The 19,424-nt window shown below is 59.8% G+C and overlaps 10 protein-coding genes across 10 annotated transcripts; 6 read left to right on the forward strand and 4 right to left on the reverse strand.

Moving 5' to 3' along the window:
* The first annotated feature begins 623 nt into the window (after positions 1 to 623).
* Positions 624 to 1,431, forward strand: TRAVEDRAFT_26056 (uncharacterized protein). Its single transcript, XM_008033713.1, has 3 exons — positions 624 to 837; positions 917 to 1,038; positions 1,124 to 1,431. Exons 1-3 carry the CDS (start codon positions 692 to 694, stop codon positions 1,312 to 1,314), a joined length of 459 nt encoding a protein of 152 aa, XP_008031904.1. The 5' UTR covers positions 624 to 691; the 3' UTR covers positions 1,315 to 1,431.
* TRAVEDRAFT_26057 (uncharacterized protein) lies at positions 1,408 to 2,684 on the reverse strand. Its single transcript, XM_008033714.1, has 4 exons — positions 2,555 to 2,684; positions 1,852 to 2,492; positions 1,727 to 1,792; positions 1,408 to 1,669 (listed from the first exon to the last, which is right to left on the reverse strand). Exons 1-4 carry the CDS (start codon positions 2,676 to 2,678, stop codon positions 1,487 to 1,489), a joined length of 1,014 nt encoding a protein of 337 aa, XP_008031905.1. The 5' UTR covers positions 2,679 to 2,684; the 3' UTR covers positions 1,408 to 1,486.
* A 175-nt stretch (positions 2,685 to 2,859) lies between these two features.
* TRAVEDRAFT_159993 (uncharacterized protein) lies at positions 2,860 to 3,939 on the forward strand. The gene is made up of 6 exons (XM_008035117.1): positions 2,860 to 3,019; positions 3,074 to 3,188; positions 3,240 to 3,374; positions 3,419 to 3,539; positions 3,589 to 3,717; positions 3,770 to 3,939. The coding sequence occupies exons 1-6, from the start codon at positions 2,950 to 2,952 to the stop codon at positions 3,875 to 3,877; spliced, it is 678 nt and encodes a 225-aa protein (XP_008033308.1). The 5' UTR covers positions 2,860 to 2,949; the 3' UTR covers positions 3,878 to 3,939.
* Positions 3,940 to 4,107: 168 nt separating this feature from the next.
* Positions 4,108 to 5,647, forward strand: TRAVEDRAFT_159995 (ArfGap-domain-containing protein). Its single transcript, XM_008035118.1, has 5 exons — positions 4,108 to 4,224; positions 4,282 to 4,306; positions 4,361 to 4,469; positions 4,532 to 4,611; positions 4,670 to 5,647. Exons 1-5 carry the CDS (start codon positions 4,119 to 4,121, stop codon positions 5,511 to 5,513), a joined length of 1,164 nt encoding a protein of 387 aa, XP_008033309.1. The 5' UTR covers positions 4,108 to 4,118; the 3' UTR covers positions 5,514 to 5,647.
* Positions 5,648 to 5,745: 98 nt separating this feature from the next.
* TRAVEDRAFT_159998 (uncharacterized protein) lies at positions 5,746 to 6,597 on the reverse strand. The gene is made up of 5 exons (XM_008035119.1): positions 6,464 to 6,597; positions 6,272 to 6,401; positions 6,100 to 6,197; positions 5,965 to 6,040; positions 5,746 to 5,906 (listed from the first exon to the last, which is right to left on the reverse strand). Exons 1-5 carry the CDS (start codon positions 6,521 to 6,523, stop codon positions 5,827 to 5,829), a joined length of 444 nt encoding a protein of 147 aa, XP_008033310.1. The 5' UTR covers positions 6,524 to 6,597; the 3' UTR covers positions 5,746 to 5,826.
* Positions 6,598 to 6,779: 182 nt separating this feature from the next.
* On the forward strand, positions 6,780 to 8,228 carry TRAVEDRAFT_55818 (DUF602-domain-containing protein). Its single transcript, XM_008034230.1, has 5 exons — positions 6,780 to 6,879; positions 6,934 to 6,996; positions 7,047 to 7,181; positions 7,395 to 8,039; positions 8,099 to 8,228. The coding sequence occupies exons 1-5, from the start codon at positions 6,820 to 6,822 to the stop codon at positions 8,105 to 8,107; spliced, it is 912 nt and encodes a 303-aa protein (XP_008032421.1). The 5' UTR covers positions 6,780 to 6,819; the 3' UTR covers positions 8,108 to 8,228.
* Positions 8,229 to 9,667: 1,439 nt separating this feature from the next.
* Positions 9,668 to 11,563, forward strand: TRAVEDRAFT_110255 (MFS general substrate transporter; the record flags this gene model as incomplete). Its single annotated transcript, XM_008035120.1, has 9 exons — positions 9,668 to 9,897; positions 9,949 to 10,029; positions 10,083 to 10,306; positions 10,439 to 10,455; positions 10,521 to 10,737; positions 10,790 to 11,000; positions 11,056 to 11,234; positions 11,327 to 11,387; positions 11,446 to 11,563. The coding sequence occupies 9 exons, from the start codon at positions 9,668 to 9,670 to the stop codon at positions 11,561 to 11,563; spliced, it is 1,338 nt and encodes a 445-aa protein (XP_008033311.1).
* Positions 11,564 to 13,704: 2,141 nt separating this feature from the next.
* TRAVEDRAFT_33785 (uncharacterized protein) lies at positions 13,705 to 14,464 on the reverse strand (the record flags this gene model as incomplete). The annotated part of the gene is made up of 3 exons (XM_008033828.1): positions 13,705 to 13,845; positions 13,931 to 14,275; positions 14,375 to 14,464. The coding sequence occupies 3 exons, from the start codon at positions 14,462 to 14,464 to the stop codon at positions 13,705 to 13,707; spliced, it is 576 nt and encodes a 191-aa protein (XP_008032019.1).
* Positions 14,465 to 14,675: 211 nt separating this feature from the next.
* TRAVEDRAFT_55821 (DNA-directed RNA polymerase I kDa polypeptide) lies at positions 14,676 to 15,841 on the reverse strand (the record flags this gene model as incomplete). Its single annotated transcript, XM_008034231.1, has 6 exons — positions 14,676 to 15,202; positions 15,259 to 15,297; positions 15,358 to 15,414; positions 15,473 to 15,588; positions 15,650 to 15,754; positions 15,817 to 15,841. The coding sequence occupies 6 exons, from the start codon at positions 15,839 to 15,841 to the stop codon at positions 15,164 to 15,166; spliced, it is 381 nt and encodes a 126-aa protein (XP_008032422.1). The 3' UTR covers positions 14,676 to 15,163.
* A 137-nt stretch (positions 15,842 to 15,978) lies between these two features.
* Positions 15,979 to 18,722, forward strand: TRAVEDRAFT_140546 (bifunctional aminopeptidase/epoxide hydrolase). The gene is made up of 12 exons (XM_008035121.1): positions 15,979 to 16,208; positions 16,268 to 16,325; positions 16,375 to 16,520; positions 16,579 to 16,678; positions 16,734 to 16,865; positions 16,924 to 17,081; positions 17,147 to 17,297; positions 17,349 to 17,401; positions 17,457 to 17,889; positions 17,954 to 18,128; positions 18,184 to 18,527; positions 18,586 to 18,722. Exons 1-12 carry the CDS (start codon positions 16,051 to 16,053, stop codon positions 18,601 to 18,603), a joined length of 1,926 nt encoding a protein of 641 aa, XP_008033312.1. The 5' UTR covers positions 15,979 to 16,050; the 3' UTR covers positions 18,604 to 18,722.
* Positions 18,723 to 19,424: the final 702 nt, after the last annotated feature.

The following is a 19,424-nucleotide window of genomic DNA, read 5'->3' on the forward strand; positions in this document are numbered from 1 at the left end:
GGGCTGACCAGCTAGATGCAAAGGAGGGTCGATGGTCAATCAGTAGGACGTGGTCGAGTATTTTATGAGTACGTACTCCTCCTCCGCGATAATGAGGGGGGAATGATGCTTTCGTGATCCATGTTGGAGCAGCGATGTGAACTCTGCAGAGTGGAGGGGTAAGGTTGAGGGCGACGTTGGAGATGGCAGGTGAGCAGGAAAAGAGCCGCAGACATTTATACCCCCTACTCAACATAAAGAAAAAAAGAGGTCAAAGCTACGTGGGCCTTGACCGTAGGGGACCACTCCCAGGCTACGCGGGACTACATGATGATGCGGACACTGTATAGTCCAAGCAGACGTCCGTCCATTCGGTGGGCCAAGGCGCACCAAGCGCACAGATCGCGGGCTTGAGCAAAGTGAGCACCAGAGACAGGCCTTGAAAAGTGCATCGTGTTTGCTGCCGTAAGTAGGTAAATGGAGCATCTTGGAGGTCGGCGGAGAGAGAGACAAAGAGAAGGAGAGACGGATTCGAGTCGCTGCGCCGCCGGGACGCAACAGAGCCAAACAACGCCCAAGTTTCGGCAGGCGCCCGTACCCGAAGCGCCTCCGCTGTCTGCCCACCGCTCACTGCTCTCGTTCTCCCGCCTCGCTCTACGCCTCCCCTTTCCTCCGTCTCACTTCTGGTGGTCTCGCGTCGAAACAGTAAAAGATGCCCAGGAAACCAAAGACCATCCCGGGCCCGTCGCGGCTCTCTGGCATCCTCGCGCGCCTGAACCAGGACCCGAAGCCGCACCTCCCGAACTTGAAGAGCCTGCGCCTCACGTACGCGTTCCGCAACGACCACTTCGGCGCACGGTACGTCTAGAATGTAGATGAGGCAAAGGGTGACAACTCATGATGTCAATGCGCGTGTGTGCTATGTCGTGGGGGACAGACACTTCGTGAAGGAGGAGCTACCGCGGATACGCTACGTGAACCCCGCCGTCGACATCCAGATCGAGAAGCGGCTCAAGACGAAGGAGGAGGTATGGAAGCCGGAGATGGTCATCGAGCTCAGTGAGTCCCGCGCTGCTCGCGCACTGTTGTCAGTAGAACTCACCAGGCTCTTCTCCTCTCCCTCCGCGCCCGCGTCCCGTGTCAGAAAACGGCACGACGCACAAGTTGGACATGGACGGAAAGTGGTCGTCGACGATCTTCAACGAGCTGCTTGACCTCTCGGCCGGGCCATGGTGGCAAAAGTACAAGAGGGAGCGCGCGGCGGCAGGCGAGTCCGCGACACCACCTCCCCCAGTGCAAAAGGCCAAGACCGGCGCCGCTGCTGTCCTTCCTTGACCCGCCCCTCCATACACGGATTCACATGCGCGCACACACCTCCATATTGTAATCTAATCACTGCTATTCACGCGTAGAGATGCGTCCGGTCCTCAGAAAGTCATGAGGTCATCATGGTCCCATTAGTACACACAGCGTGCTCGATTACAAGGAGTATAGCTAGCCCATGAGCTCATGAAGACACTAAGCCCGCCACCCAAATGAGGAAGCCAATCCCTACTATCAACGCAGAGAGGTCGTCGAAGAAGACCCCGCCTATTTGGAGGTACTTCATGCCGTTGGTGATGATCGCGGGCAGTGGAGGGGGTAGGCTCGGGAGCGCGAGCGCGAGTAGCATTGGAGGCTGCACGGGATCCTATAGTCGAAGGTCAGAAACGTGTCAGGGGAAATTGTGGAAAGCGGTGACACGTACTAGGTTCGTGAATATGCGCCACGAGTGCAGCACGAGGGCGAGTGTGGAGAACGCCCAGAAGAATGGCTGTGCCAAGATATTAGCACTTTGCGGATGGCTCAAAGCAATAGTTTAAGGAGACGTACAACTGTCTGCACGCCAAATCCATCGTCTGGACTCTTCCAGCCCAACTCTGCCCACCGCCGCCAGCGGCTGCTCGCCAGCTCAGACCCATGTGTCGTGGCCTCATACGCCTCTGGCTCTTTCCACAACACAAAGTACGCGAGCAGGAACCACGCGGCGAGTACGTGGATGAGCGGCATGAGCTTCTGGAGTAGGGTCTTTGGTTTCGGTGGTGGCGCCATGCCCATCATGCCCATACCAGCTCCAGGGAACTGGGAAGCCGGGGGCCCGCCTTCTCCTGCACCGCCCTGCTGCAGCGCGGCCATGAGCGCAGCCATTGGGTCGTCTCCGAGAGGTGCGTCAGGGCCAAGGGAGGGCGCGGCAGTCGCGGACGATGATGACGAGGGCAGGCGGGGTTGCTGCTGCTCCGGGGCGCGGGCGGAAGCACCGAGGAGGGCGTTCATGAACTGTGCTTGCTGGTCCTCGGACCAGACGGAGGGGTCGGGCATGCCTGCGCCGAACCCGGCCGCCTCGAAGGGCGAGCGCGCGGAGCCGCTGGCGTTGCGCGACGGAGTGGACGAGGTGGGCGGGGTGGGCATTGCGGATGTCTCCCCCACGAAGTCGGAGAGCCCGGGGCGGTTGGGCAGGGATGCCAGTGGAGGGTCTAATCCAAGTACACATTCGTGAGCTGTACTGGGATTAGGGACGGGATGCAATAGGACGGACCGTCGTGCATGTAGGTGGCACCCTCCTCGCCACGGGCGGAGGAGGTGATGCGTGCGAGGCGGTCGCCGCTGCGGGCGAGAATTGCTTTTCTGCGGGCCTCCGCACGGGCTTTGGCGGCGGACATGGTGGGTTGGGCGGTCGACGTGGATGGAGGAGGAGGGGAGGACGCTGCGGTGTGCTGCCACCGCGCGTAGATCTCGAGATGGGCGTCTATCCACGCGACGTTAGCCTTTGGCGCCCCAGCCACAATCGAGCAGCCACTCCCGCTCCTCCCATCTCATCCCCCTGTCTCTCTAGCTATAGCCTTCGCTGCTTCCCTAGGCACGCGTCGTTTGAGATCAGAGCGATACCACACAGTCTGTTAGATCCCACTGGGATAGTACAAGATAGTATCTATGGCAGAGGCGTCTTCATCCGCAACTTCTTCCTCGGGCTCGGCTTCCGAACGCTACTATGCTCTCAAAGGTCGCCATTCCTTTAAACTTAACCCCACACGCGTGACCTGACCGGACATAAAAGGTCTCCCATATTCGCACCTGGACACGCTAGAGCTCTCCCCGGAAGTTGAAGATTACCTAGATATCCTGACTGACATCGCGGATGCGCTCGGTATCGACGACCTCTCTTTCTCAACGTAAGCGGGCCTGACATCCTCTTCGGAACCCCGTTAACAACAGCGGAGAAGGTACTCCAAGGCAATAGAACGACTAGATGAGGAAGAGCTGTCTGTGACACGCTCGCTGCTTCGCACGCGTGAAGCGGAAGACGAGCTCACTCGACATCTCTTGTCTCTCATCCACGAGCAGACACAATTGGAGAAGTGAGTCCAAGTCACAGCCTGTTTTGTGTGTCTCACTCTTGCAGATGGACGCACGTCCTGCAGTCGGATCCTGGCGCGGACGACAACGTCCCTGCGCTCGAGAGGCAGAAGGCTGCGCTCACATCAAAGGCGAAGGAGTACCAGAAAGAGCTCGAAGCAGTCATGGTTGGCCGCCTGCATCTCCGGATATGAGGCGTCTCTCATGATATCGCAGAGCGATATGCCAGAGGCGCCACCTATCAACATCACTGAGCTATACGCGTTTCGTAAGAACCTCAAGGAACAGGAGAAGATCCTGAAAGAGAAGCGAGCCAAGGTCGAGGCTTTCCAGGGCCTGCCTCCAGTACGTCCTTGACCCATACTCGCCCTATCGCCCGCATAATCACTCGGAGCAGAATATAGATCTCGCTCGACATGCTCTTGCGGAAGCGCGAGACAAGCAGATGGAGCTCATTCAGCTGCGGGAACGATTGCTCGGGAAGATGGCGGACGGCGTGAATTAAGCTTTACGGGCTATAACTTGGCTCAACGGGTGCTGTTGCGCTTGTTGAGTCCCTTGTACCTCTACATACTGTATTTTTGCAGCGTTTATATACGAGTACAGATGACGTCGGGTTTCGCAGATGATATAAAGCATCCGTATGTACGTGTATGGGCGCTTAGTCAGACACAGCACGACCGCGTTGACATCGCCCGCCACCGCCGTGCCTGTGCTCCGCTTCAACGTGTTCCTCTGCCACCACCATGTCCCACAGACAGGACAAGGCGACGACTGAACGCAACTCCAAGACCCTGCGCGAGCTGCTGAAGAGGCCCGAAAACAAGACATGCGCGGACTGTAAACGAAACGGTGGGTCTCGCTCGAGGCTTGCGCTCGGAAGTGGCGGGGACTGATTACACGCGGTAGACCCACGATGGGCTTCCTGGAACCTGTGCGTGAACTTGTTGGTCCATACCCACCGTGGTACTGATGTCTACGCTCGCAGCGGCGTGTTTCTGTGCATCCGATGCTCCGGCATCCATCGCTCCATGGGCACGCATATCAGCAAAGTCAAGTCCGTAGATCTCGATGTCTGGACCCCGGAGCAGATGGCCGTGAGTCCTTACTGATTCTCTCGCTACATGTGCGTGGTGTAACAGCGCCCGCTCCGCTGCAGTCAATACAGAAGTGGGGGAACCGGAGAGCGAACCTGTACTGGGAGGCGCACCTGCGCGCAGGCCACGTCCCACCCGACCAGTACGTCCCCCTACCCAATGCACGCGCAACATGCCCTCACGCAGCCTCTCACTTACAGCAAGATGGACTCGTATATCCGTTCAAAGTACGAGAGTAGGCGGTGGGCGCGCGAGGGCCCCGCCCCAGAAGACCCCGCCGTGCTCGAGAACGACGCCCCCGTCCCAGCAGCCGCGTCCTCGCAGCCCGCCCCCGCCCCCGCGCAGACCACGGCTCCCACCCACGTCTCCCGTGCATCCGTCAGCGCCCGCCCACAGCAGGGCCAGCCGCACCAGCTGCTCTCCGCAGGGGTCGCCGCGAGCCGCCAGACGCCGCAGCTGCAACAGCAGCAGCCGGCGTCCGTGCAGGCCCCCCAGCAGGTGCAGCCGCAGCCGCAGAGCGCGGCCCTTGACCTGTTCTCGCTCGACTTCCACGCGCCCGCGAGCCCGCCGCCCCAGCAGCAGGCGCAGCCGAAGAAGGACGTCACGTCCGAGATCATGTCGCTCTTCGCCACCGCGGCGCCAGCTGCGCCCGCCGCCGCCCCTCCTGCGTACAGCGCTGGGATGTTCGGCGCGCAGCCTGTGCAGGCGCAGGGGCAGTTTGGGCAGTTCGGGGGCATGCAGCCGCAGGCCGGCTGGGGGCAGCCTCAGCCTCAGCAGCAGGCGGTCCCGCAGCAGACGAGCATGGTGGGGAACGCGGGGGTGGGGATGTGGGGCGCGAGCTCGGGGTGGAACAGTGCGCCTGCAGCGCCGCCGGCGGGCCCGGATATTTGGGGGAGCGGGGGCTTGGGCGGGGGCGTGCCGGCTCAGCAGCAGAGCTTGTTCTCGACGAGCGATGTGTGGAGCACGCCGGCGGCACAGCCCGCGCCGGCTACTACGCAGAAGAAGGACGATGTGTTTGGGGACCTTTGGGGTGGGTTCAAGTAGAGTGCGGAGTCGGTGAGCAGTCTGGTTGTATCTTGGAAGGAGCGCTGTGGAGGGTTAGGAATGTACGTGTGTAGGTCAAGTATCCGACTTTGTATGTGCCCTGTGGATGTACACCTTCGCAACCTTCCACTCTTTGGAAAGACCGCCGCATTGGTAGTCGCAGTGCTGTCCGCCTCGTCATGCCCAGCAAGACACCTTGAATTGCGCTCATGTATTACAGCAAAAAGGTGATGATGTAAATATCGACAGGCACAGCAAATATATACATGAACGGTCTACGGCCGGCGCGCAGTGCTAAAGGTAGCTTCAGAGTTCAGCCCGCCTCATCTTTGACAATGTCAGGCTCGTCCAGCATATTGCGGAGCACGTCGCATATTTGGGAGTGGAGGTTCTCTAGACGCGTAATAACACGTTCAGCGCGTGAAAGACGCGCACAGCACGCGTCACTTACTGGCACGGTTCACGGCTTGGACATACTCGGCATTGGCGTCGGCCATCTCCTGCTCGAGGGCTTCCAGCCGTTCGACCTGCGTCCCGCCACGTAAGATACGTAGAATAAAAAGCGAAAGGAGCCGGAGCCACACACCTGCTCCTCCTCCGGGTCCGGCTCGGGCAGGGACTGGATCAGGTACTCGACCTGCTTCGCCTTCACGATCAGGTCCGACACGAGCTCCTTTTTGTTCGCTACAAGAAGAGGGGGGAGAAGGGGCGCGTTCAGCGGGGGACAGCGCGCGCGGGAGGAGGAGGGCGCGAGTGACCTTCGAACGCGTCTGGGGCGTCGTACTTGTCCGGGTTGCGCGCCTTCGTGACGGGCACGTCCGCGCTGACCTGCACGAAGTTCGCGCGCGAGGTGAGGTATGCGATGCTGTGCGACATTATCGTGAGCAGCTGCGAATGGCGGGACAGGGGTCAGCGGGAGCAGCGCGCGCAGAAGGGGGGGAGGGACGAACTTGTTGGATCTCATCCTGCAGTTGGGTGATGCGGTCCATATGAGACAGTTCCTGCAGCATGACGCTGCTATGAGGGGGCACGGCGGGAGATGCGGGCCAGCGAGGAGAGGGGACTCGACATAGAACGGCGTCGGGTGCAGCGGCGGGTGAGAGAAAGAGAGAGAGTGCCGGCCTCAGACCCAGGTGAGCCAGTCCAAGCCACAGCAGCGGAACAAGGTAGAACAGACGCCCGTCCCCCTGAAAATCCGGATTAGTCAGCACTCCCCCGCACTCGCGGATAGGCGCCGGGCGTGAGCGACTTCGCCTCCAACCACCACCACCTCTCTGCTTGTATCTTTGTGTCGGTCTCTGCAGCCATGGGTAATGATGGAGGAAGTATCCCGGACAGGAGAGATCTTGTCCGCACCAAGGCCAAGGTGAGCGCTAGCTGATTAGAGCAGTAGCGGAACCGGAGCTGAGATGCAGTCTAGGCTGAGCAGGCAGACAAGGCGAACCAAGTTCGTGCGATGTGGTTCTTCTGCGCGCTGTCAAAGGTGTGCGAAATCGAATGTATCCGTCCAGTGCTCTACTCATATGCTTGCAGCGTCCCTTGCAAGAGCCCGTCGTATCGTGTCCACTAGGCAAGCTGTACAACAAGGATGCGCTGCTAGAATTCCTACTCGATCGGACGTCTTTCGGAGACGGCGAGGAGATCTGCGGGCACATCCGGTCGCTCAAGGTGTGTACACCGTTACAGGGCAAGATATTACGGCCCTCGAAAGACTGTAAGATCTTGAAGCAAACTATAACTGTCACTAATCCGTTGTCCCCGTACAAAGAGATTTTGAACAGTTATCATTTGCTTTAAGTTCCTGGACCTATCCAGAGTCCTGATATTCTGGGATGCTTGCCATGTTACACCCCGACGTGTCCAATCTAATACCTCGTGCAGGACGTCAAGGTCCTGAAGCTCACGCCGAACCCCACCAAGACAACTACTCCCGACAGCTCCTCCGACTCCGCGCCCACCCGCGCGCCCTTCGTCTGCCCCCTGAACCTGAAGGAGATGAACGGCGTGCAGCCCTTCGTCTACCTCGCTACCTGTGGCTGCGTCTTCTCCCAAGGCGGCCTCAAGGCGGTCTCTCGCTCTGCCAAAACCCCGCCCACAGAGGCCCCCGGCGCCGCCGGAAAGGAGGCAGACTCAGAGCAGGCGAAGGACCTCGACCTGTGCCCGCAATGCGGCGCAAAGTACGACCGCGCGTCCGACGTGCGCATGCTCAACCCCCCGGTCGAGGTCGAGGAGCAGATGCGCGCCGCCATGGAGGCGCGCCGCGCTGCTGAGCCCGTGAAGACCAAGGGGAAAGGCAAGAAGCGCAAGGCTGCCGCGGACGCCGCCGCCGAGCCCGCGGCGAAGAAACAGGCGCTGCCGTCGACGAACCCGAGCATCGCGGCGGCGAGCAGGGGCGTCGCGGCGAGCCTTGCGGAGGAGGAGGCGCGGCGGAAGGCGGGGATGAGCGACGCCGTGAAGTCGCTGTACTCGTCGAGCGACGGCCCGAAGAGGAAGGAGACGTTCATGACGATGGGCACCTTCACGAGGGTGAGTCTGCATCATCGACGTCCATTTGAGGAGATGCTGACGGTGGTATCTTTGATTAGTATGCGTGATGGGCTCGTGCTCGCACGGTGGCGTATCGGACCGTTTTCGAGGATGCTCTGGCTATGTATCGTTGTATTGCTATCGTGTGTAACCCTACTTACAGTAATTCTACCCCATCGTTTCTTCAGCATCAGCGATCAGCATCTGCATTCTCCGCGAGGTCCACCTGCATCAGCCTGAATCACAGATTGGGCCAGACAGCACCGCACGCGCTGCACACAAGGACTTGCACGAGACTGCTGCCCGTATTCAGTCCCAAGCGCCGCGGCGGAGCCGGTAGCCCAAGGCTAGTGCCCGATCGCGGCGGATGGACGAAATCCTCGGACCGTTGTTGGCCTACAAGGGTTCTTCCTAGCTAGGCACGCGACAATGAAACCTGCCCGCTAGAAGCACCAGAGGGGATAAGCGAGGCAGACCAAAGACATGATCATCTCCCGCGTCCGGACACCTGGCGTATCGCTTGACAACGCAGCATCGTACCGCAGTACGATAGGGATAAGTGCTCACGCACCTACAGCTGCCTACAGCGCTGCCAAGGAATTTTGTACGCGGCGGGTGCTTGTATACGTGCAGTTTTCAAGGCACTGCGTCGCGACGAAATCAGCCACAACAGAGCTGGGCGGAGAGGAGGGCGTGCGATAGCGAACGCCACTACCCAGGCCCCAGCTAGGGGGGTTGCGCAGGGACTAGCGGAGGTGATGTAGATAAGTACGAAACACCGCCGCTGCCACTCTCGCGATTCCCCGGTGTGCGCTCTACCCTCGCGCGCCGTCGCCCGGGAATAGCGACTGCTAGGGCGGAGGAATCCGAGGATGCGGTCGGTGGCGGAACGCGTCTGGCGCGGGCGCGTCGCCGTGCCCCTCGGTGCCCCTGGGCCGATGGTGTCGCGGGCGTGACCAGCAGTGGCAGCACGGGGACAGCATTGTGGGTCATGCGCGTTGGGCGTGTATGTGCTCGAGCTCGAAGTAGCGCGAAGCCCGGGAAGATAGAGAGAGAGCACGGAGCGGGGATTAATGACGGACGGGATGGTCGGCGGGCACGGTGCCTGATCTCGATGGGGGTTAAAGAGGACAGAGAGCGGTGTTTTCTGATGAGATGGCCCTCGATGGGTGGGCCCGAAAGGGAGTTCGATGGAGAGAAGGAGAGAGCAACGTCGCGAGAGCGAGAGAGACCGGGGCGCCTGCGCAGTCTCCTGATCCCCTCGGCGCTGATCCCGTCTCATATATTACCGTAATTCACTCTAGCTCGCGCTTCTCCCCCGCACTTCTGCTTGTTCTCCCTCCTCTCGGCTGCTGCGCTATCGCGCGACGCGAGCCCCGTCCCTCCTTCCCCTTCCAGTTTCTCTCTCTTCTCAGCTTTCTTACGACCTACTTCCGGGATACGAGCTTTCACGAACAACACCACCGCGCGAGGCCATGTTTGAACGCGCGCGGCGCGCGAAGGAGGGCGAGCTGTACGTGATGACCCCGAGCGCGAGCGGCAGCGGCGCGTCCGCCGAGGGCAGTCGCAACAGTCGGATCGACGGAGGCGCGTACGGTGCGTACGGCGAGGGCAGCCACTCGGACGGAATGAGCGCGATCCACTCGCTCGACACGCACCCGCAGTACCGCGGCTTCAAGGGCGTGTACTACAACCCGGTCGTGCAGGTGTTCTTCCTGGGCTTCGTGTGCTTCATGGGCCCCGGCCTGTTCAACGCGCTCACGGGGCTGGGCGGCGGGGGGCAGCTGGACTCGACGACGAACTCGAACGCGAACTCGGCGCTGTACGCGACGTTTGCGGTCGCCGCCTTCTTCGCCGGGTTAGTCTCTCTTAGAGTTAGAGTTCGCAGCAGACTGACGGGCGGGAATAGATCGATCAACAACGTCCTGGGCTCGCGCCTCACGCTCCTCCTCGGCTCGACCGGATACGCCCTCTACATCGGCTCCTACTTGTATGTCGCTCTTTTATTTTGCAGTGTACGCAGCTGCTGACATATGTCCGCAGGGCATACAACATCCACCGCGACGCAGGCGGGTTTGTCATCGGCGCGGGCGTGGTCCTCGGCATCTGCGCAGGGCTCCTCTGGACCGCCCAGGGCTCCCTCATGCTCGCGTACCCGACCGAGGGCCAGAAGGGCATGTTCATCGGCATCTTCTGGTCCATCTTCAACCTCGGCGGCGTCGTCGGTGCGGCCGTCTCCCTTGGGAACAATTTCGACAATACTGTGTGTATATTCGAACCCCCTCCGCGCCTCCCGGCCTTGCTTACCCTCGTTACCGCCCACAGTCCAATTCCGGTGAGCACAGCCAGCGTTGACCGTCCTGTGAACTCCGTGTACTCATCGGGCCTCCTGGTCGCAGTCTCCAACGGCACATACGTACGCACAGCCCGCTCTGCGCCCGTTCTGACGAAACGCTGATGCAGTGGCTCACCCCACCGCAGATTGGATTCCTCGTTCTCACAGGTATCGGTGTCCTCATCCCCCTTCTCATGGCGGACCCCCGCAAGATGATCCGCTCTGACGGGACGCGCGTCATCACGCCCCGCCATCCGTCATGGCGGACGGAGTTCTACGGGCTGTGGTATACGCTGCGCACCGACCCGTTCATCATCCTCCTCTTCCCGATGTTCTTCGCGAGCAACTGGTTTTACACCTGGCGTAAGTAACTGCAATATTTGGGGACTGCGCGTGCTGAAGAATTTTCGTGCAGAGTTCAGCGACTACAATGGCGCGATATTCACCATCCGCGCGAGGGCGCTGAACAACCTCGTATACTGGCTCTCGCAGATCGTGGGCTCCGTCAGCATCGGCTTCTTGCTCGACCAGCGCGGCCTCTCTCGTCGATTCCGTGCCTTCACAGGCTGGTGTGTGCTGTTTTTCATGGTCTTCGTCGTCCACGTCTGGGGACTCTTCTACCAACGGTGCGTGTTCCTCTCTAATCATCCCCCGCGGCCTGCTAATGCGCCGGTATCGCAGGGAGTACACGCGCGGCACTATCAGCGACAAGATCGACATCCACGAGAAGCCCTACGTCAGCCGGCTATGGTTTTACATTTTTTGCGGCCTGCTGGACGCGATGTGGCAGACGACGGCATACTGGTTCATGGGCGCGATGTCAAATGACCCCGCGAAGCTCGCGAACTTCTCTGGCTTCTGTGCGTACCTTAAGCTTCTGAGGCGTTTGAGCGGTCGCTGACCATCTACTGCACCCATGTGATTCCTGGAACATCCCGGCCGGACGCTGCAGACAAGTCGTTGCAGAGCGCAGGTGCCGCGGGCATATGGCGCGCGGACGCGGTGAAGCTCCCGTGAGTCGAGAACGCCGTTCTGCTTCGTCGCTGTGTGTGCGGCTGACCCCGATACTAGGTTCATGAATATCTTCATCTCTACATGGGTCCTACTCGTCGCGGGACTCGTCTTCGCGCTCCCGATGATCCATATGCGGGTGAAGGACACGACCGATGAGGTCGACGACACCTTGTGAGTGCCTTTCCTGGATCCCGAGGCTTCTCTTTCCTGTTGCGTGTTTGGGTTTGCGCCGCGCCCGCTCGCTGGGTCGTTCGAGCCCGGGTATTCTCGCCCTATCGGGCCTCGGGGGGCCTGCAGTTGGGGCTATCGCCGCCCACTGCGACGATACGCCGACTCGGGCTGCGCGCACCTTATCTGTGAACTTATCGCGCGCGCCCCGTGCCTTCATCCATCTTCCGCGGCCCGTCCTAGTTGTTGCGTTGTTTCATTGCGCGAACGCGCGCTGATCCCGTCTTTTGTGTTTAGTGCGTACATTGCCGACCCCCGACGAGACGAGGAGAAGCACGACCACCGGCCCTCGCATCCACACCGGGCTGCTACCGCATAGCGCGCCCAGACCCTGGCGCAAAGGCACGCAGGTGCCTTTGCAAAACGCTCGTCCGAGCCTTGCACCCGGGAGCTGCAATCCCGCCGTTATTCGGGTCAATATGATCGCCCAGAGCCCCCGCTAGCCGTATCCCGCCACCACCCGTGCACCGCACGCCCACTCTCGCATTGCAAGATACCGCTGGGCTCTCGTCCGCCCCCAAGCCCCGTCCCGCCCGCTCTCTCCGTCGTCTGCAAGATGCTCTGTTATTCTGTGCTGTTGTATATTGCTGCCCGTTGCATCTTGGATCCCCCGCCGCCGCGCCCGACTCTCGCTCTACGCCCTATTTTGACTGCAGATATACCTGGGCGGCGGCGGGGCTGTATTATTCTGTGATGACCATCGACCGGACCCTGGATTAGGATCCGTTATGCCTTGCTTTGCTCTTCCCCACCCCCTCGCCACTGCTGCTTCAACGATACCTCTACCGGATGCACGCTCGCCATCTCATCGTCCGCGTCCAATTCTACCGCCGCGTCCGGATACATTGCCACCCCCACTCGGCACTCGCTGGTGCACATACGCACATGCTGTGCGCTTCCTCCCGACGATTGGCCCCTCTCATCTCCGCCCTCTGCCGCCCATGGCGCTCATCCCTCCCAGAAGACCGCTCCACCTGTCATCCACCACGTCCTCTTCCATTACCCCCTTCGTCCACCCCCTTGTCCATCCTCGCCGCCGTTGCGCAATGCGTCTTCGAGCTTCTAGACCGCAGGCCGCTATAGCGCGAGCGTTCCCCCGCTTCGGACTCCCGCGCTGTCAGCGTCGTGTCGTGGACCTAGGCTGCGGTCTGCGCGCGGCGCTCGGGGCCACCGTCTGTCATCTATGATGCAGTGCCCGGAGGCCGAGGACGGGCGTCGACGGTGCCGAACGTGGACGCCGCCGCCACAATCCCGCTCCCTGCGTCGTCGCTCGTCAACATGGCATAGCAGAGTCGTACGTGGGGAAAGGGGGGCGAGATCGCCGCTGTATACCAGTATTTACTTGCTCGCGAATGGGCCGGGAGATTACATTAGGTACTGTTTAGCTACTACTTACCGACTGGCCAACCGCCTCGCCGGCCTGCTCCGCCTCTTCGTTGGACGACGTGCGCATACGACGTGGTTACTTACTACATACCCTACTGTGTAGTACATAATGTCTCGCCCTGTCGTTGGAAGCTAGAGGCTGATTGCTCAATTTATTGAATGCCGTCGTTGCAGAACCGTTCAGCACAGTGATCCATAAGATGTCATCATGTATATGAAGTCGGCCCTAGTTGCGGGACCGGTGCATTTGCGCATTCCCACAGATCCTTCTGTTACGCTGTCGTCAACAACAACCGCGGTTTAGTTCTGGAAGGGCAGAGTGATGGCGATAGTCTAATTGGTCGCCTCCCGATACGGTGCATATCATGCCAGCGCGACATAAAAGTCATCGAGCAAGACGACCACCAGCACAGCAATAGCTCTTCACTGTTCAACCTTCATTGACAGCAGCGAAATAGCAGGGGGTTACATCGATGTGTGAATGTATAAAGTCGTAAGGTAGAATCATCAACAGCGCGAAACAAACGTTCTTCGGAGCAGCCAGCAAAACCCCGTACAACTACAGTATGTACCCGTACGAGAGTCGGACCAACGGCGGGGGGACAGCGGGGGAGGGTGAGAGAGAGGGGGGCCATATGTGTGAGAGTGTGTATCCTTCGAACGACATGGAAAACCCAATCTTGCCATGCAAAGCGCAGGCGTTTACTCCGAGGACGCGACGCGCTCGCGCAGGCCGTCGGCGGTGACCGTCGGCTCGTGCTGGGTGGGCGCGAGCGAGCTGGCCTTGCCGTGGGCGTTCACGAAGATCGGCCGGACGACGGTGCCGTAGAGCGTTTGCGCACCCTAAAGAGGAGAAGCAACAAGCACATGGCGTGAGCACCGATCATGACGCACGCACACGAGGCGCGAGAGAAGCGCTAGGACGTACGCGGAACTGGGGGAGCTGGAGCCAGAGGATGAACGTGCTCTTGAAGGCGAAGTACCAGGGGAAGTAGTAGAGGACGACGCGGAGGGCGAAGCTCTCGAGGAAGTTGAAGAAGCCGAAGACGATCCAGTACGTGAGCCACTGCACGTCGTCCTGGTTGCCGGGGCTCTCGAGCGCCCGGACAGAGAGGAAGGCGGGGAGCGCCCAGCCGACGAGGTTCGAGACGGGCGAGGCGAACGCGTTGACGCTGTGGAGGATGACGACGAGGATGACGACGCCGAGGAAGGCGTAGCTCTTCGGGACCTGCGTGCGCTGCTCGAACGTGTTCAGGAGCGGGTACTTGGAGAGCTGGCAGACGTGTCGCGTGATTAGCGGCAAATTTCGTGCGGACGTTGCGTTGCACGCCACGCGCGGGCCGCGAGGGCGCAGACGGGGTGGGACACGTACCTCCTTGTCGAGCTGGTTGACGTAGTAGTTCGCCTTGTCCTGGGCCTGGATGAAGGCCGGGTGTTGCTGTACTTTTTGAGTCGCGGACATCTGGCGGGTGACGGGCGCTGTGAGCACCGAGCACGCCTCGCTGGCAGACGGCGAGGAAAGAGCACATACCTTGGTCGTCTAGGGTGTCGTGTGCGTGGAGGAGGACGTTACGGTGGTGGGGCGGATGGGGGAGAGGAGGGAAGGAGGTAGGGAGGGGCGAGCCGGGTTGATATGGGCTTTGATGACGCGTGTTTGTCGGTGCCACGAGTACGTCAGACTGGGCCGCCTCCTCCTCATTCAGGCGCAGCACGCTCCTCCTCCACTCCGACCGCCATGGCAGACTACGCCAGCATACAGGCACGCATCCTCTCTTGTTCCCTGTGATTCTCCTGCTCACTCTACGCTACACACAGGCGCTGCACAAGGCCACGCCGCCCTTCTCTCCTTTGATCCCCGTCGGCCTCCTCCCCTACATCGCCTTCGTCCTCCTCGGTGCCACCTTTGCCCTCGCCTTCTACTTCTCCACGTCAGTCCTCCACGTATGCCATTCTCTGCCCTCATGCTCATGCACACCGCCCACAGACTCCCGAAGGACAAAATTCCCGTGCGCGAGCTCGCCGTGGCGTCCACCGCGTCCCTCCTTGGCGGGTTCGGCGTCGTGGCCATGTTCTGCAACGCTGGTGTCTACTTGTAGCAATCCCATACACTCCGTGCTGCGCCCACACGCGAGGCGTGCGATAAAACCATGCAGGGAGCACGCTAGTTGTTGACGCGCCAGCCGAACTTGCATTTGACGCACTGCGAGGTACAGGCCAGGTGAGTCCGGGTGCATACGTGGAGAGAAGGCCACGTACGGTATAGAAGATGGTCGAGCCCTCGTCTGCGCTCCGCAGCTGCGAGATTATCAAGCACAGTCAAGCGGTGAACACGACGCGAAGCGACGCAAGACGCACCTGTGCTTCCTTGGAATACGCCTCCATGTGTCCGCACTCGGGGCACTTTTCAGTTACCTGTGTCCCGGACATGATGAGTACGCGTTCTTCATCAATTAACATCCAAGCAATGTACCTTGAGCAAGTCCTCGTTTGCGGCGTGCTCCTTCGTCTGAGTCTTCCGCTTCTGTCTAAGGGCGGAGGGGAATGCGTCTGGATGGGACTTGGTGATAATCTCGATGTTTTCATAGGCTGTACATGAAGTAGGGACATATCAGTGCAGGGTGAAGACGACAGAGACACGCGAACGTACAGCTTGCAGGCTCGACATGGGCGCACTGCTCGCAAGTAACCTGAAATTGGCCGTCCTGCGGCAGATTGAGCAAGGTGCCGCAATCGGGGCAGAACAGCAATGATCCTATATGGTAGTACGCGATAAGCTCCTGTATATTGTGCAGCTGATATATTCGAGAGACGCACCAATCTTGTCGGCGTGGCGAGACATGGCGAATGTGGCTGAGGAGAGGGAGCAACAACTTTCTGTGCTCAGGCGCCCGCACGCGATCATCCTCGTTCCGGATTAGGCACGGGCGCCTGCTGAGTAGGATCTGCCCGTCGATCAAGATCTCGCCAGACTCTCCTCCGTCCTCCTTCCTGCCCTCTTGGCCACAGCCACCCTCAACCGACAGTCGTGTGTCAGACAATTACATCACGATGACTCTCCCTTCAGACCCGACTACCCAGACAAACTGGCAAGATGTCGCCTCCGAGCACGTCGACTTTGATTGGGCCGTCGATTTTGACAAGCAGACCCTCTCCGGCTCCGTCACCCATACCCTTGTATGGAAGAAGGCCGATGTCCGCGAGGTCATGTACGTATCTACGTCTACATACATTGGAGAATTCACACTCATTTATACGGCCGCGTTAGTTTCGACACCCAGCATCTGGACGTCCAGAAGGTCATCGTAGAGGATCGGCCCGGGAATGTATGTTTATCCCACTCTCCCTTAGCCCCATCGCTTACGCGGAGCGTAGTTCTCCCTTGGTGCAGAACACAAAGTGATGGGCACGCCGCTCAAGGTGCTCTTGCCGTCCAATCGCGCCGTGGGAGACAAGACCCGCGTACAGATCTTCTACAGCACCACCAAGGACTGCGATGCGCTGCAATGGCTCGAAAAGGAGTAGGCACCGTTCATCCGTGTCATTTAAAATTAACCAGATGCTAATAGCGTACCATAGACAGACACAGGGAAAGAAATTCCCGTTCGTGTTCAGCCAGTGCCAGCCCATCTACGCTCGTAGCATTGCACCGCTGCAGGACTCTCCCTCCGTGAAGATTGTACGTCGATGCTGCCCACTCCCGAAGGATATCATAGTCATCCTGCGCCGCCCAGACCTACACTGCAAAAATCCAATCTGTCCTCCCGGCCCTTCTCTCGGCCATTCGCGTCTCGCCCCCGTCCAACGGGCCCGCGCACGACGGCAAGGAAATCGGAAAGGACGCCGTCACGTACGAGTACAAACAGGTATAAATGCTTTTGTTCCAATATTTCCACTGCGTGCTCATCAATAGCGTCCTCATAGCCTGTGCCCATTCCGTCGTACCTCATCGCCATCGCCGTAGGCAACTTCCGCTACCGGGCTCTCCCTGCGGTCGAGGGTAAGGAGTGGACGACTGGCGCCTGGGCCGAGCCCGAGCTCATTGATGCAACCTACTGGGAGTTCAGTCAGGATGTCGGGAGGTATGCACATTATACTATGTAGAAAGCTCTCTTGCAGGACATGGCTGCTCACCTTCCACCACTAGGTTCTTGTCGACGGCTGAGAAAATCCTGCCGCCATACCGGTTTGGCGTGTTCGATGTTCTTGTCCTCCCACCCTCGTTCCCTTACGGCGGAATGGAGAACGCATGTCTGACCTTCCTTACGCCTTCGCTCCTGGTTGGCGACCGTACTTTGGTGAGGGCAAGCTCAAGTCGCCGGATGATAATATATGCTAACCATAACCAGGTCGACGTTGTTGTGCACGAGCTTACCCACTCCTGGTTCGGCAACGGCGTCACGTACGTCTGCGCTGCCTCCCTACCGCACATCCTTCCCTACTAACAGGACCCATAGCCAAGCGAACTCGACACACTTCTGGCTCAACGAGGGCTGGACGACATACATCGAGCGCGTGCTCCTCCAGCTCCTGCACACGCCCGCCGACCGCGGCTTCTCCTTCCTCATCGGCTCCAAATCCCTGCAGGACGCGCTCAAGCAGTACGAGAAGAAGCCGAAGTACCAGCGGCTCGTGATCGACTTCGACGTCGGCGAGGACCCGGACGACGCGTACAGCACGGTGCCGTACGAGAAGGGCGCGAACTTCCTGCTGCACCTGGAGCGCATGCTCGGGGGGCTCGATGAGTTCTTGCCGTACATCCACGACTATGTGAGCACGTATATGGGGAAGAGCATCACGACGGAGGACTGGAAGGCGCATTTGTATGCGTATTGGGAGAAGCATGGTGGGGAGGAGAAGATCAAGGCGCTCAACAGCGTCAAGTGGGATGTCAGTCTCCGCGCCGCAGTTCATTTCGCCTGTTTGCGGACTAACGACGTGTTGGCGCGTACAGGAATGGTTGTACGGCGAGGGCCTCAAGCTGCCCGTCGAGATGATCTACGACACTGCCCTCGCACGTGAGGCCTTCGCGCTAGCCGAGCGGTGGGATGCCTCCCGGAAGGAGGTTGACGTCTCCAAGCTCAACTTCACGGAGGCCGACATCTCCACCTTCAACGCTAACCAGAGCAGTACGTGCTCCCCTCTTCTTTCCCCGCTCCCTACTCACGCTACCCCCTCCCACAGTCGTCTTCCTCGAGCGCCTCCAATCATACGCCGCGCTTCCGCACACGCACATCCAGCACCTCGGCACGCTGTATGGCTTCCTCGGCACCCCCAACGCAGAGCTGCGCTGGCGCTTCTACGAGGTCGCGCTGCTTGACCCTGTGTCGCCCGCGGCGCAGCAGTTCGCAGCCCCCGCGGCGCAGTGGATCGTCGGCACGGACGGGACGGGCATCGTGCGCGGGCGCATGAAGTTCTGCCGGCCGCTGTTCCGCGCGGTCGCAAGGGCGGACAAGAAGCTCGCGGTGGAGGTGTTTACGGAGCATCGGTTGGCGTTCCACCCGATTGCGCAGCGGTTGATCGAGAAGGTGCGTGTCGTTTTTTTGGTGGGGGATCGGTTGCTGACGAGGAGGGTTTTTGTTGCAGGACCTTGGACTTGTGTGAGCGAAACCGGGAAAGACAATTGCAGATGTCACGTTTGTATCAATATGGTACATGTTGTATGTACGAACAATCTGAATCGACAGCGGGACGCCACTGTGCCTCTTCATCCCCGCGAAGCCAGCTGGGTCCATGTGTGGTCTCGCAAGGAGTCTATCCGTCTTTCCACGACCGTAAAACAAAGTACGTTTTCCACGTCATTCTTGTCCACGTCGTTAGTGACTATGTGGCCTAGCAGCTCGACCAACACATGCCAGGGGCCGCCATAGCCTACTGCTAACTTGGTGCGTCTACAAGCCTTGTAAGGAGGGGCTCGAGCGGGGCGTCGGCGTAGGGTCCTAGCTACGCGGCGGCCTGACTCTAGCTTACGCTTGGATGCAGCGTACAACTTCCGCGTTGCCAGTGGTCGACCGTCGTTTCGTTGTTTTGCGAAACTTGGACACGTTTCATTTCGTCGGAAGGCGAATGCAAACATTGAATATCGCTGACCGGTACAGCTCCAGGCCTGCAACAATATTCCATATAATATCAGGTGGAGCGCCGTTGCCCTCGAGATGCTAATGACGATCGAGCCGCTTGGACTGAATGGCTTCATCGTGTATTTCCGCAGGGGCCTGGCGCAATATCCTCAATGGTCAAAGCTTACGCCACTTGGACATCCGCTGTGCCCCAGAGCAGTATAAATATGCAGGGCTCCCTCCCTACTCACCCCCATCCTCAACCTCGCTCTCAACTTTGTCATCGCCCCCGCAAGTCAGAATTAGTATCACGATGTGTAAGTTCCCACCCAATCACTCCGCTACAACCTCCTCATTTCCCGTCCA

Source organism: Trametes versicolor, assembly GCF_000271585.1.
Source record: "Trametes versicolor FP-101664 SS1 unplaced genomic scaffold TRAVEscaffold_1, whole genome shotgun sequence".
Taxonomy (NCBI): domain Eukaryota; kingdom Fungi; phylum Basidiomycota; class Agaricomycetes; order Polyporales; family Polyporaceae; genus Trametes; species Trametes versicolor.

Coding starts and splice junctions, on each gene's coding strand:
- TRAVEDRAFT_55818 (XM_008034230.1), top strand. CDS start 6,820: ATGGGTAATGATGGAGGAAGTATCCCGGACAGGAGAGATCTTGTCCGC. Junction 6,880..6,933: donor TTGTCCGCACCAAGGCCAAG/GTGAGCGCTAGC, acceptor GATGCAGTCTAG/GCTGAGCAGGCAGACAAGGC. Junction 6,997..7,046: donor TCTTCTGCGCGCTGTCAAAG/GTGTGCGAAATC, acceptor ATATGCTTGCAG/CGTCCCTTGCAAGAGCCCGT.
- TRAVEDRAFT_26056 (XM_008033713.1), top strand. CDS start 692: ATGCCCAGGAAACCAAAGACCATCCCGGGCCCGTCGCGGCTCTCTGGC. Junction 838..916: donor AACGACCACTTCGGCGCACG/GTACGTCTAGAA, acceptor CGTGGGGGACAG/ACACTTCGTGAAGGAGGAGC. Junction 1,039..1,123: donor GGAGATGGTCATCGAGCTCA/GTGAGTCCCGCG, acceptor GTCCCGTGTCAG/AAAACGGCACGACGCACAAG.
- TRAVEDRAFT_159995 (XM_008035118.1), top strand. CDS start 4,119: ATGTCCCACAGACAGGACAAGGCGACGACTGAACGCAACTCCAAGACC. Junction 4,307..4,360: donor CGATGGGCTTCCTGGAACCT/GTGCGTGAACTT, acceptor CTACGCTCGCAG/CGGCGTGTTTCTGTGCATCC. Junction 4,612..4,669: donor GGCCACGTCCCACCCGACCA/GTACGTCCCCCT, acceptor TCTCACTTACAG/CAAGATGGACTCGTATATCC.
- TRAVEDRAFT_159998 (XM_008035119.1), bottom strand. CDS start 6,523: ATGCTGCAGGAACTGTCTCATATGGACCGCATCACCCAACTGCAGGAT. Junction 6,041..6,099: donor CGGACCCGGAGGAGGAGCAG/GTGTGTGGCTCC, acceptor GGCGGGACGCAG/GTCGAACGGCTGGAAGCCCT. Junction 5,907..5,964: donor CCAAGCCGTGAACCGTGCCA/GTAAGTGACGCG, acceptor TTACGCGTCTAG/AGAACCTCCACTCCCAAATA.
- TRAVEDRAFT_26057 (XM_008033714.1), bottom strand. CDS start 2,678: ATGTCCGCCGCCAAAGCCCGTGCGGAGGCCCGCAGAAAAGCAATTCTC. Junction 1,793..1,851: donor GATTTGGCGTGCAGACAGTT/GTACGTCTCCTT, acceptor ATCTTGGCACAG/CCATTCTTCTGGGCGTTCTC. Junction 1,670..1,726: donor GGCGCATATTCACGAACCTA/GTACGTGTCACC, acceptor CTTCGACTATAG/GATCCCGTGCAGCCTCCAAT.
- TRAVEDRAFT_159993 (XM_008035117.1), top strand. CDS start 2,950: ATGGCAGAGGCGTCTTCATCCGCAACTTCTTCCTCGGGCTCGGCTTCC. Junction 3,020..3,073: donor ACGCTACTATGCTCTCAAAG/GTCGCCATTCCT, acceptor CGGACATAAAAG/GTCTCCCATATTCGCACCTG. Junction 3,189..3,239: donor GACGACCTCTCTTTCTCAAC/GTAAGCGGGCCT, acceptor ACAGCGGAGAAG/GTACTCCAAGGCAATAGAAC.
- TRAVEDRAFT_140546 (XM_008035121.1), top strand. CDS start 16,051: ATGACTCTCCCTTCAGACCCGACTACCCAGACAAACTGGCAAGATGTC. Junction 16,679..16,733: donor ACTCTCCCTCCGTGAAGATT/GTACGTCGATGC, acceptor TGCGCCGCCCAG/ACCTACACTGCAAAAATCCA. Junction 17,402..17,456: donor TGGTTCGGCAACGGCGTCAC/GTACGTCTGCGC, acceptor CAGGACCCATAG/CCAAGCGAACTCGACACACT.